Source organism: Maylandia zebra, linkage group LG15 (assembly GCF_041146795.1).
Source record: "Maylandia zebra isolate NMK-2024a linkage group LG15, Mzebra_GT3a, whole genome shotgun sequence".
NCBI lineage: Eukaryota > Metazoa > Chordata > Actinopteri > Cichliformes > Cichlidae > Maylandia > Maylandia zebra.
In genome coordinates, this window is record NC_135181.1 from 33,677,556 (window position 1) to 33,692,387 (window position 14,832).

General features: G+C 40.3%; 1 protein-coding gene across 1 annotated transcript; it reads left to right on the forward strand.

Annotated features, from left to right (window-relative positions):
• The first annotated feature begins 1,238 nt into the window (after positions 1-1,238).
• Positions 1,239-11,712, forward strand: nus1 (NUS1 dehydrodolichyl diphosphate synthase subunit). The gene is made up of 5 exons (XM_004564739.6): positions 1,239-1,780; positions 7,699-7,830; positions 9,219-9,371; positions 10,763-10,862; positions 11,023-11,712. Exons 1-5 carry the CDS (start codon positions 1,381-1,383, stop codon positions 11,111-11,113), a joined length of 876 nt encoding a protein of 291 aa, XP_004564796.4. The 5' UTR covers positions 1,239-1,380; the 3' UTR covers positions 11,114-11,712.
• The last annotated feature ends 3,120 nt before the right edge of the window (positions 11,713-14,832 follow it).

A 14,832-nucleotide genomic window follows, 5' to 3' on the forward strand; every position in this document is an offset into this window, starting at 1 on the left:
GTCAACCCTGAAGTTACCCACATAAGCTTAAAGCCTTTCTTCACAGTATAGAGGCCTATGAAACAGGATTTTTGACTTATCCAGATAACTTCAAAGCTGACCCTGAAGTTATCCAATTTTTGAAAAATAGACGTTGTTTATTATCTAAACTTGCATGAGTTGAAAACTGAGTCCAGTCCACACAATTTAAATTCCATGACTTACATTAATGAACAACAGACCACACTGTAGTGATGGGATTTCCGTCTCTTTTTAGAGAACCGGCTCTTTCGGCTCGACTCAATAAAAAGAGCCGGCTCTTTTGGCTCCGAACCGGCGCTTCAGGTTGTTTTGTTGCTTTAATTAATTTATTATTAACAATAATATAAAATTATGCACAAAAGGAATTACTAATGTAAAAAAAAGAAGTTGTTTTATTTATATATATGTTTATATATAAATATAAACCGCATATATTTATATATAAACATATATAAATATATGCGGTGGCCCCTAGAGACAAAGCACGTACAAACCCAAAACACATTTCTAGCATTAACTGAACTTCCAAAACAGAGCTACCTAGATCACTTAAATGACACAATTGAAAGCATGTGTGTATTGTTTGTGCATTTATACACAAGCACTCATATATATTCAAATAATTTAAAAAAAAAAAAGTTCATTTACCTGTTACTACCACACACCAAATCCGGTCTTTGGTACTTGCTGGCTGGTGTAGCCACTAGGTAACAAAGCTCAACACTGCGTCCTAGCATCCTGGCACACTTCTGTTGTATTTTGTACGTGTTTTGAGTTTTTGTGTGCTTCTGAGTTTGTACATGTTTTGGAGTTTTTACGTGTTTTGCAGTTTTTACATGTTTTGGAGTTTTTACGTGTTTTGCAGTTTTTACGTGCTTTGTCTCTAGGGGCCACCGTAAATATACTTTTATTTATTCACTCCACATAAAATGTAATAAATAAATCATATAATACAAAAAACAACTATTCACATTTCAACTTTTAACTATTTAAATTTTCAGCTTTTTCCTTTTACAAATTTAAAGTGAAACAACACAAAACACTGGAAACCACAATACAATTAAATATAAATTACGTCGTTCACGTCAAAGATCCGGCTCTAAGAGCCATTTCGTTCGCGAACGACACATCTCTACTCTGTAGTCAAACGCATACGCAGCAGCGTCTCGCTTACCTTGTCCAATCCGAGAGCTACGTGTATCACACGCGGGGTTCGGAGTTCAGAGGTTGCCAACCAGAAAACAAGATGGCTGCAGTCATGATGAGCCATAAGCACTGCTGAGCTCATTTACGCGGATAATATATCAGAATAAAGTGGTCGTGTTCTTGTACTTTATCCTGGGTTTTCCCCCTACACGAATGGCGCTTATGTACAGTTTGTTATGGCGGCTATTACTGATTCTCGTTCACGTCAACAGAGCGCTCTTCTCTTGGCTCCACGTCCGCATCCAGAGCTGGAAGGGCCGGCTGTGGGAGCGAGCAGCGACCGTCCTGCTGTTGCCGATATCTCTAGTTGGATTTCCAGACTTTCAGAATAATCTGAATCATGGCCCAGATGCTAATGTTAAACCGATAACTGAAAAGAGCACCGGCGGTGGCCGGTCACGGTGTCTGTCTGACGGAAAGTCCCTGAAGAAGATACCGGTCCATATCGGCCTGTTGGTTGCGGAAGAAGAGCCCAGTTATCCGGACATAGCAAACGTGGTGGTGTGGTGTATGGCTGTCGGCATATCCTATGTTAGCGTGTATGATAATCACGGTAAGCATGTTACTCCTATCAGCTGAGTTTGCTGCTTGCGCTTTTATACAGTGAAGTTCATAAAATAATAAATCACAGCTTCATCAAAAATAGCTTTAAATTTGTTGTTTTAAAAAAAACTATACACGTAGTTTAGTGTAGTTTGGATATTATTTGGACAAGTTCATCCGATGTGAATGCAATGATTTGCAGATGTCACTGAACCCATATTTTATATCTTTATATCTCTCTCTTACACACACACACACACACACACACACAGATTCTTAAGTGGAAAAAAGAAAATCATAATTCCAGTCTTAAAGAGTATTAACGCGTGTGAGCTTTAAATATTCAGTATTCTTCTGACTCTTAAGCACTTTTATTTTATTTTATTAGATGTACATTGTTTCTAATATGCATTTTAAAGATATTGTTTCCAACTTTGAGGCTTTTAAGATTACATTGTATTACATTCATTCTCTGTATAAATTTCCCCTTTAATGCTTAGGCTGAAGATGTAGCGAATCTTTTCCTTTTCAGATTAGCAATACCCTGTTTAATTGTTTACATTAAATGCAAATTAAATCTGTCTTTTTTCACCACTTCCAAGTCCTAATTTTGTTTCAACATACTTTCAGCTACAGACACTATTCAAACGTTAAAACAACTGCGCAATATTTAACTATTAAACTTGTATTCATCTTTTCATTTTTTTGGTTGATTCTGTTCATTTGGCCGTCACATTTTCAGTAGGAGAAACGTTTCATCACTCATCCAAGTAACTTGACAGTGACCTCAGCTGACTGCAGATTTTCACTAACCTTATAAAACGTTATTGTGCAAATGCACTGTTTATAAGATTGGGGAAACATGGATGAGTGACGAAACGTTTCTCTGAGTGAAAACGCTACATCCAAATGAACAGAATCAACTTTTGGGATTCACTTACCTGGATGATTGAGCATCCATCAAGACTTCATTTTGTTGCTTTTTTTCCCCTGTTACAGTTATGTTTCTGTTTTTTAACTTTAAGCGGAGGTTATACTGCAGCTGAGCATTTTAGCCTCAAATTGTTGAAATTATTGTCCCCTTCTCCCTAAATGACAAATCTCGTAAAGCTAACTGATATTAATGTTTTGACTGAATTAGGGAGAGTGCCTTCTGACTGAAGTTATTTTACATTCCCAAACTACCTCAGTTGGCCCCTTTTGATATGGAGGAGCAGCGGCTCTATTCCATCCCTCTCTAATGACCAAGCTCCTCACCTTAGGGTCTCTCAGATTGTAGTTTTTGTCATTGCCAAATGATGTAAAGTCTCCACTATGGTGACGGTTTTTTATTTAGCAGTTTTCTACCTATCCCTCAGTTAAAGCACTTCATACAACATGCCACATTGTGTCTGTCTGATTACTGAATCACACAGACGTAAATACAGTACTTTTATCTAACTTTCACACACATTCAATTTTCAATTCAATTTTATCACAATAGCAGTCGCCTCAAGGCACTTTATATTGTAAGGTAGACCCTTACAATAATACATATAGAGAAAAACCCAACAATCATATGACCCCCTATGAGCAAGCACTTTGGCGACAATGGGAAGGAAAAACTCCCTTTTAACAGGAAGAAACCTCCAGCAGAACCAGGCTCAGGGAGGGGCGGGGCCATCTGCCGCGACCGGTTGGGGTGAAAGAAGGAAGACAGGATAAAAGACATGCTGTGGAAGACAGCCAGAGATTAAAAACAAGTATGATTCAATGCAGAGAGGTCTATTAACACATAGTGTGTGAAAAAGGTGACTGAAAAGGAAAACCCAATGCATCATGGGAGTCCCCTAGCAGCCTATGCCAGCATAACTAAGGGAGGATTCAGGGTCACCTGATCCAGCCCTAACTATATGCTTTATCTTAAATCTTAAAAGTAGAGATAGTGTCTGTCTCCCGAATCCAAACTGGAAGCTGGTTGCACAGAAGAGGGGCCTGAAAACTGAAGGCTCTCCCTCCCATTCTACTTTTAAATACTCTAGGAACAACATGTAAGCCGGGAGCGTGAGAGTGAAATGCTCTAATGGCAGGATTTTGAATTCAATTCTGGATTTAACAGGGAGCCAGTGAAGGGAAGCCAATACAGGAGAAATATGCTCTCTCTTTCTAGTCCCTGTCAGTACTCTTGCTGCAGCATTGGATTAGTTGAAGGCTTTTCATGGAGTTTTTAGGACTTCCTGATAATAATGAATTACAGTAGTCCAGGCTAGGAGTAATAAATGCATGAACTAGTTTTTCAGCATCACTATGAGACAGGATATTTCTAATTTTAGAGATGTTGTGCAAATGGAAGAAAGCAGTCCTACATATTTGTTTAATATGTGCGTTGAAGGACATGTCCTGGTCAAAAATGACTCCAAGGTGCCTCACAGTGTTTCTAGAGGCCAAGGTAATGCCATCCAGAGTAAGAATCTGGTTAGATACCATATTTCTAGAATTTTCAGGGCCGAGAACAATAACCTCAGTTTTATCTGAATTAAGAAGCAGAAAGTTAGCGGCCATCCAGGTCTTTATGTCTTTAAGACATTCCTGCAGTTTAACTATTTGGTGTGTGTTATCTGGCTTCATAGATGGAGCTGTGTGTTATCAGCATACCAGTTAAAATGTACACTATGTCTTCTGATGATACTGCCTAAGGTAAGCATGTGTAATGTAAACAGAATTGGTCCTAGCACTGAACCCCGTGTAACTCCCTAATTAACCTCACCATGTGAAGAAGACTCAACATTTACATGAACAAATTGGAGTCTACTAGATAGATATGATACAAACCACTGCAGTGCAGTACCTGTAATACCTACAGCATGTTCTAATTGCTCTAATAGAATATTATGGACAACAGTATCGAACGCTGCACTGAGGTCTAGCAGTTTCTGTGCTGTGATGAGCTCTGAAACCTGACTGAAACTCTTCAAATAAGCCATTCCTCTGCAGATGATCAGTTAGCTGTTTGACAACTACTTCTTCAATGGTTTTTTATATGAAAGGAAGGTTGGAGATTGGCCTATAATTAGCTAAGACGGCTGGGTCTAGAGATGGCTTTTTAAGTAAAGGTTTAACTACAGCCAGCTTGAAGGCCTGTGGTACATAGCCAATTATTAGAGATAGGTTGATCATATTTAAATTTAAACACATGTAGATGAATGCATTAGGGCAGGGGTGGCCAACCAGTCAGAGACCAAGAGCCACTTTTTTTTTTACTGTGTTACCGCAAAGAGCCACATCATACGCATGGGCACACATGAACATCACCCATCCTTTCCTCTCTCTCTCTCTCTCACTCACTCACTCACTCACTCACACACACACACACACACACACACACACACACACACACACAAAATACACACATCTCTGCTCAGCCAGATTTATTGTAAATGTCACACACCAACATGATAATGACAGAAATGGACTCCTACAGTACTAAAACCACAGGCCAGTCATTTTCAACAATGAACATTGTGTGCACTGTCTCACACACACAAACTCTCAGTTCAACCAAGTCCACAAACAAAAATATAATAATCTACAATAGCATTTACTTTTATAATGCATGTTGTTTAGTGGGACTTCTGGCATTCCTTGCCTTGAACAATCCTCTTTAAATCTGGCTTGTATTCCGTTGTTGTCACTCGAAGCAATTCTTTCACATGTGTGTCAGTCAGAACAGATCGATGCTTTGATTTCACATGTTTTAGGGTAGAAAACACAGACTCGCAGACGTATGTTGACCCAAACATTGACAGTATCTTAAGCGCAGCCCGTTTGACATTGGGGTATTTTTCCATTGGCACACTTTTCCAGAACTCAATGGTCCCTTCCCTTAAAGCAGGTTTCAATTGGTCCTCTTCACAAAGATCGATCATCTCCAACTCAGCCGCAGCTTCATCTGTGACTAGCGGGACTTTCAAACAGCCGGTCTCTGCATTAAATGGGTCGGCGAGGAACGTAATCTGTGGCCTTTTCAATTGTAGATCATGGAACCGGGTCACGAAGCTTTCGTGCAAGTTTTCAATCAGCGTTGCATATCTGGCTCTTTGCTTACTCAGGGCAGCACTGGCGACTTGCCCGCTGGCTTTTAGCAGAGTGGGAAAATGCGTTAAATCTCCCTTTTGAATATGTGTCTTGAACAGCTTCAGTTTGTTGACAAACGCAAACACACTTTGCACTAGGTCAGGGAGCATTTTTAACTTACCCTGCAGGGTCAGGTTCAGTCTGTCCAAGTGACACAGCATGTCGACCAAAAAGGCCAGATCCATAATCCACTTGAGGTCCGAGAGCTCGGGATAGTCCTTGTCCTTCTTTTCCATAAACAGTTTCACGGCATCCAAAAGCTCAAAGAAGCGAGAGAGTACCTGGCCTTTTGACAGCCACCTCACAGTGCAGTGCAGCGGCAGGTCACCTGGAAGCCCTTGGTCCAGCTCAGCGATGAGATTCTTGAATTGCCTGTGGTTAAGCGCATGTGTGCGGATATAGTTGACGATTTCCATCACAGGCTTCATGACGTTATCTAAATTCAATGATTTAGACACGAGTTGCTCCATGTGGATGATGCAGTGGAAATTCCAAAAGTCAGGAATAGTTTGGTCAGCTTTGCACAGCCCCACAAGCCCGTTCACAGATCCCATCATGGCTGGTGCTCCATCCGTGGCTATTGCAGTTAATTTCGTTATGGGCAGATTTGCTTTTTCAAATGCAGCCATCATGGTTTCTTTCACATCTATGCCACGGGTTCTGTCTTTTAATGGCACAATATCCAGGAGTTCTTTGATCACACAATCGTTTGAAACAGACCGTGCAAATATTGCCAACTGAGGCTTGTCTTGTATATCACAACTCTCATCCAATGCGACACTAAAATACTCACATGCTTGAAGGTCAGAGTGCAACTGTGATTCAATAGCCGTGTTAATGTCCGATATTCTGTGTTCAACAGTGTGGCGGGACAGTTGGACGTCTGATACCATGCGTTTTAATTTGTCGTTTTCAGGAGACAAGATTTCAACAACATCACTGAGGCATTTTTTAACGAACTCCCCTTCATTGTATGGCTTTTTAGCCCGTGCAATGTTCCAAGCCAGCTGATAGGATGCGAGCGTTATGGTCTCTGACCGCTTCGTAAATTTTTGGAAAAACTGTATCTGCTTTTCTGCCTGACTTTTCAAAGTGGCCAACTCGTGCTTGCGAAGTTCAGTCCCTTTTGGAAATTCCTGGTCGATGTTAGCATGGAGTGAGCTGAAGTGGCGCTGAAGATTTGAAGCTTTGAAATGCGCTAATGACGTCTGACATATAAGGCAGAATGGCTTACCATTGCGTTCAACAAAAAAATATAAACTCTCCCACTCTGTTAAAAACGTCCTGTGTTCATCTTCATATTTTCTTTTTGCTGTGCATTTTTTTCCTGCCATTTTAAGGGCGAACTTGCTCCTACTGGGAAACTTTGCGGTATTTTCATCTCACACACATGCGCATTTGATGAAAATACCGTATTGAACTCAAGCGAAGCGAACGCGCACATTTTAAAACAACAACATAAAAAAAATCAAAACACAAACTTTGATATGAACGTAAGAGCCGCATGAAACCAGGCAAAGAGCCGCATGCGGCTCGAGAGCCGCGGGTTGGCCACCCCTGCATTAGGGGATTCAGTATTTTGCACATTGATACCTGGTTTCTCCAATCTATCTATTGACCTTCCAAGTGGTAGACCACGCACCCTACTGACTGAGCCACAGTTGCCCCTAATTTTGGATTTATTTGCTTTGTTTTAAAGAAAATAGATTCTATCAATCCAAAAGTCATGTTTCTTCACAATTACTGTTTCTGTCTTAGGTCTACTTGGTGATTTTGATCAACCTGAACTGAATGATGTGCTTTTCCTCAACCCAGGTGTTTTTCAGAAGAACAACTCTCGTCTACTCGAGGAAATAAAAAGGCAGCAACAGGATCTGCTGGGTGTTGATGGATCTATGCACAGTGTGGAGTTCCTGAGCAGTGGTAGTGACCAACACCAGCACAATGGTAAGAACCTGGCATGATATCTTTGATTTTAAGTTCATACAATTACAGACTCAGATGTACTTGGAAGCTTTTTACCAACAAGAACTTTTAAACTTGTAATACCAACATTTTGATTAGTAACTGTATTTTAATTGTATATTTCCAGATCAATGTTTTTCTTGTAATTAAATTCTGTGACTGTGTTACATATAAGTAGTTACATTCCAAAATTTCTGTGTCCACTTGTTGGAAGTGCCTACAACCTCATTTTTGTTTTCTGTATTGTTCTTCATTAGGTTAGATGGAATCCACTTATAAAACTTCAAACTTCAGACCCTTACACCCTTTACTTTGGAGAGCCCCCGGTTCTGGGGGCAAAGGGGTTAAACTGTAGTTTAACGTTAATTCTTTGATGCAAATATCAACATGTCTGATATCCATAGAAACCTCAGAATCTCAGCTAAATGCTAATATAAACCATTTCTACAACCACTGAACACAGCAAAAAAATAAATAAAAGAAAGACAATTAAATGAGTAGTTACGTAATTGTGCAAAAACACACACCTGAGCCACTTACTCTCAAGTTCAAACTTTTCATGTAATGTATGTACAGGCTGAACCTTTTGTCCTCACACAGTGTCAAGAAAAAAAAATTAAGTCAATGTTAAACCATGATGAGCTGGTCCTGAAGTTTCGAATTAAGACAATAAAATAATGGAAATTCTGGGTTCATCAGATTCTCTACAGATAGAAGTAGCAGGTAAAATTTCATGGGGCAGTTTCAGCTGTTCTTGGTAAAGTTGCTGTCACATCTGAGGAAGAGAAATAATTTCAGATACCCAGTTGACCAGTCATGTTTTGAGCTACGAGTCCACTGGTCTGGCTGGTCAGAGCTTTTTATTCAGACTTGGATTGGTAATAAATGCCACAAATTCATACAGTGAAGTTACATGGTTGGTGTGAATGGTTACATTTAAGAATAGGTGAGTCAGAAAGTGTCAGTTCATTTCATCGTAGTATTTATCCACATATTTTAGTTTTCTTTAAGTAGTTCCTTTGTGGAAAAAAATTATTAGTCAACAAAATGAACATAGATGGTAACATAAATAAATAATGTCACTAATTGGCTTGTTCCACTGAGGTAATGTCTGACTGAAGCCGAAGCATCATTATATTGACCCAGCAGTTTCTCAGTTTACCCAACAATATGTTTCCCAGGTGTAATCTAAAATCCCTCAACCCATACTTCACCAGTGTGCTCCAGTAGTCTACATCAGGTGTGCAAGTGAGGTTACAGTATTAAAAAAAAAAAATTTACAAAGTTGAAAATTTGGGTGTGTATTTGCAGAAGAATACCATTAGTAGTCATATTTAATTTAATGTGTTTTTATGTGTCCTTTGTTGCAGTTGTGTCCTGCAGGCCCACAGTGAGGGTGCTGTCTCCTGACGATGGGAAGCAGAGCATTGTCCATGTAGCACAGCAGCTCTGCCGCTCTGTGGAAAACAAGGAAAGGAGCTTCAAAGACATTAATGTTTCCATGCTAGACCTGCTTCTCAGAGGTAGCACTTTATGCCTGTGTGCATGTGTAAAGATACTTTGATGTTTTTCAGAACACACTTGAGAGATTGTTGCTCACCAACCTGGGAACACCTTGGTAGCCCTTAATAAAGCTAGAGGGGGTTACTGAAGCTGCGTGTGCTTATTAAGAAAGAGTCTTAGAAGGCTTCTTTTCCCTAATCATTAGAAGTGTGTCATGGAGTTCATTAACTCATTACTGTTGAAAGCAAAAGAATTTCAAGATCCAGTGGATGTGTGTACTGTGTGTTTTAAAAGTAATTAAGACGTGTATTAAGTATTTTATTCTGTCTTTATCCACTCACTCCCAGCTGGTTACGCAAATGGCCGCCCCTCCCTGAGCCTGGTTCTGCTGGAGGTTTCTTAATATTAAAAATGTTTTTTTTCTTTCCCACTGTTGCCAAAGCGCTTGCTCATTTTGGGGGGGGGGGGGGGTTATATGATTGTTGGCGTTTTTGGTTTTCTTTATTTATTATTGCATTGCATTATTTTAGGGTCACCTTACAATATAAGTGCCGTGAGGCAACTGTTGTTGTGATTTGGTGCTGTATAAATAAAACTGAATAGGATTGAATCATTATTGGACAGCTTAAAGAAGGAGCGTAACCTGTAGAGGATCCAGGTTAGCTGCGCCATGTCATGGGATTGTACTTTTACATGCAAGAGATGGACATGACATTGAAGTGCTGTAAAATGTTTCTCCTGGGCATTTTTCCCCACTGTTGAACCTCTTGTGTAAAGAGGCCTAGGAAAAGTGTCGTATGGATATGTCCAAAAAAATACTTAGAGGAGAAAAGTGAATGTGTGCCATGTAATTTATGAGTGTTGGAAAGAACAAAGAAGCACAGATGTAGCAGTCAAAATGTCTTTTTGTTATTTGACACAAAATAATATCCAAAAACCATTAAACTATTTTAAGAAATAAATCATCTTGTAACAGAGGTATTACACAACATATTGCCCCAGTAGAATTCCAGTCCACTGGTTAGGCTTCTGTATTTAATTAGACTATCCAATGCAACAGTTCAGCCAATTGGAGACAAATAAATGCAAAACAAACAACCTCTAGAAAATCAATTTAACTTAAATAATGACTCAAGTTTTCTAAAATTCCGGGGATTGGACACATTTATGGCACCAAAAATGACCATAACTGTGGAGAAGTGTATTATCCAGTGAGAGTGGATGTATATTACCTAAATTTTCTTTAACCTGTGTGGCTGTGGATCTCGGGTGACAGCTACACAAGTACTGCTGAATGGGAGCCACTCTCAGATTTGAGTTCATTCTATAGTCAGAACATGCAGATTCTCAGTAAATAGGAGAAAAAAAGATTGTCTTGATAACATGTTCGCTTTCTTTGTGCTTGTTTCAGAATCAAAGAATATTCCAGACCCTGAGTTGGTGGTGAAGTTTGGTCCTGTGAACAGCACACTGGGCTTCCTCCCCTGGCACATCAGGCTCACAGAGTTCATGTAAGCTTCTTTACATCTCAGAATTTGCACGTTTCGATGGACCACGTTTAATAATGACAATAAAGTATGAAAGTTTGTTTGAATTTTGAAATTGATGTCATTAACTGAATTCACTTTGAAGCGCACTATGTTCAATGTGTAACCTACTCTGTGCCCTCAGCTCCCTGCCATCCCACAGAAATATCTCGTATGAGGACTTGTTGGGTGCCCTGCAGCGGTACGGGGCTTGTCAGCAGCGGCTCGGACAGTGATATTAAATACACAAGTGTGGGCTTTACACAGCCAGGACATCCCGGACAGATAATGACTACCGTCCCTCATTACTCGTCGGCTCAGCTATGCCCATCTGCTGGACCTCTAATACAACAAGACATTTCAAATATATGGAAACCAGGAAACATAGCCAGCCAATCTTTACCACCAGCTTGTCTTCTAATGAATTCACATTCCAGGACTCATGGAACATGCTCGGTAAAACAAGAAAAAATGGCACTGACGTAAGACTGTCTCCACAGACTCGGTGGTCCTAACACCCTTGTTTGTTTCATTCTTTCTCCAGCTGTCATTTACTGCTGATGGAAAAATTGCCTTCACATAGACTATATAAAGAAAAAACGAATCTTTTTGTGCAAGCTGCATCACAAGGAAATATAGCAGCAGTTTAGGGGCATGCAGCACAGGAGCTGAACAGCAGAGTGGCTAATGTGTAAATATGAGAAATTCCTGTAGCTCTGTTTGTCTCTGTGGCCTCCAGCTTGCAGTCATGTTCATGTGTAGTGTTGTTTCATGCACATACAGACGGTTGTTCAACATTGTTTTTGGTCTGAAATAAAGAAATGCACTGTGTGTATTTGAGTGTGTTTTTGTGTCTGTTAACACTCTTAGAGGAAAAGAAAGCTCCTTTTATGACAATGAACTCTTTCTATTATGATTTAACCTCGACTCACTGTGTGCTTGGACACGACTCAGTTCTTTATATTTTGCTTCAGTGCAGCAAGACTTGTTTGTCATTTTTAAGGTGGTCTTGAATAATAGTTTGTCTGAAGTTTTTCTTCGGACATTAGTCTGAAAATGGTTAGGTACAATGTTGTTTTTTTTGTTTTTTTTTAAAGTCACTTAGCATATAGATCGTTGAATCAAGCATAAATCCAGCTATGAAAAATGCCAACGGTGACATTCTGATGGGCATCAAATAGTATTTGTGCATCAAAAAAGTTTTTAACTGAAAACTTGGCATATTAGCATTCTTTGCATTTTAGTTTTATTATTTCACCAAAACACAACAGTCATCTCAAGGCACGTATTGCCATGTCCTTGAGATATAGAAACAGAAAAAATCCTGCAAGGTATTGGCACAAGACCCGTGAGATGGATCTGACCCTTCAGGTGATCCATATGTTTTCGAAGCCTCATGTAAAATGGTTGCTGCCAAGAAGCCATTCTTAAGGAAGCTGAGCAATGCCAAACTACACAATTTTCTTCCCAGACCAATCATTTCAAAAAATCGTGGAGGGGTGACTTGGCTAGGGTTGCCAACCGTCCCTTAAAAAACGGAATCGTCCCGTATTTAGAAACAAAAGTACACGTCCCGTATTGAGCTAATAAGGGACGCACTTTGTCCCGTAATACAGTGAGAATCAAAAGTAGTCTATAAATGTTTATGGAATTAACACTTTGTTTGAAAACATAATTCCCAGACCCTCTCCTGCTTTGTGACCAATGAGCTGACAGCACACTTATGACAATTCGAGTATAACAATTCAGATTACCGCTCATCTCATTGGTCGAGGAAAGGTCGCTTACAGAGAAAATACCGGAAGACAACAGATGACCACAACAAGAAGCATGGCCAACAGGGAAACAAACGCCGACACTGCGGTGCAAGTCTCGGACGACAGTACACCTAAAGCTGGGCAGACACTGTGCGATTTTTTCAGTCGCGTTATTCAGCTCCTGCTCAAACTGCACAATTGACTCGCAGGGGTTAGAAGTTGGTAGGTCACGATGCAGGTCTCACACTATACCGCCCGATGCTCTGATGCGACCTGAGTGCGCACACTGTGCCTCCATAAAATGAAGGTTATAACAGAAAATCTGTCGCTCTCCCTCTCTGTCTTTCACTCACACAGACACACCACCACCATCAACTTTGCTAAATTGCTAATGAAAAACACTGATCAGGCAGCTGTGATTGAGCAGCAGTGTCGATCCAACTATTTTCACGGTTGTTGTGGTCGTGATAATTTTGTGATGCCACATCGAAAAGGCTCGGATGAGCTTTCCAAAGTTCTCCAAGTTGTGCCTCCGTCGCTTGTGTCCAGATCACACGCTGCACAGCCGTGCTGCTCCATCTTTTACACCAACGTTTACGTGTTTACGTGTTTGCGCGTGAGCAGTGAGCCCCTGTGGTGACACCCTCACGAGCGATTGATGATCGGGAGCTGGTCGTGAGGTGTTAATCACTTCTCGTTACCCCACGTATACTACACGACGCACGATGAAGGCCAAAATCGGTCCGATCGCTCAAAAATCGTCTCAAAATGGGCCTAAAACCGCACAGTGTGAGCCCAGCGTTAGAGCAGCAATGTTTGTTCCCCTCAGAGAAAGGGAAGAATGGGAAAAGGAAAACACCTGGCTGGAAAAAGTTAATATGGGCATGTGCAATGAATATCAGCGCTATGTGGCCAGAAGTGTGATAATATAACTTATTTTGTGTAATAAACAACTGCAAGGATAGATGATTACAACAAATTGATGACTAATACATAAAAGTAATACATAGATGAATAATGATGATGAGTTAAGATGCGTAATCATGGGAACAAGCGGGTTTTCAAACGGGAGCAGCTGATTAGCATTAGAAAAGCTGAAATAATACCTCAACTGAAGCCAACTGTACTAAATGCACTAAATGTGCACTGTTACAAGAATATTTTTCTTTCTATTGTTTTCTATTATTTTAAGTTAAGCAGGACGGAGTTCTTTTAAAGAAAGATTTACTTATATTCTCAAAAGTTAAGCATGACAGGCTTCTGTTTAAGAAAGAGACCTGTTTTACTGTGTTAATGTTGTCATTTTGAGCTAAAAATAAATGGCTAAATGATCATTTGTTTCACATGTGTTCATATCACAAAGAATACACATCTACTTAAATCAAATTCAAGTCAAATGGTTAAAAAAATAATTTCACACACAAAAAAAGAGCTAGAAAATTCACCACACTGGGAAGGGTGAAGACAACTGGGTCGCCCGGCCCTGGCCACGAGGTGTCCCTTATTTATTTTTCAGGGAGTTGGCAACCCTAGACTTGGCCTATGTTATCAATGAATGCTTCACATACCATCTGGAGATCACACCTGCTATTTTATTATTTCTCATCACAGTAATTTTACTTAGTAAAACTTGATAATGAATGCAATATTCTAACCTCACTCATAATGTAACAGCAGTCTGGCGAGGAAGGAGCGGCTAGCCGGTCCAGCGGGCATGTGGTGTGGAGGTTAGCCGGATAACACGGAGCCAGTCAGTTAAATTAAACAACAGACCTTTATTCCTTGTCAGCAACATAAGACCATACAAGCCAGGTCTCCACGGCTCTACACTGTCCGTACATACATGTGCGGGGATCGGTAGTCGCCGGTGCCAGGCCGTTACAACGGTGAGGTCTATCCTGAGAACAGAACACGAGCAGCATGTAATGGCTGCCGCTAACAACTCACACACCCCCTAGGAGACTCCCATAGCTACTACAATAGTAGGGCAACCCCCCCTAGTGGTGCTATAACCCAAAAGGGTTGTTACAATAAGTAAGTAATTCGTTACTGTTACGTCTCCAAGAAAGTAATCCCATTACTTTAAAAAAGTAATCAGATTATGCATTACTGTCCCATCTCTGCTCATAATACACTGAAACCCTTAGTAACTCTCTAGGGTTACATTCAATATAGAAACAGCTTTAGTGAAGGTTACA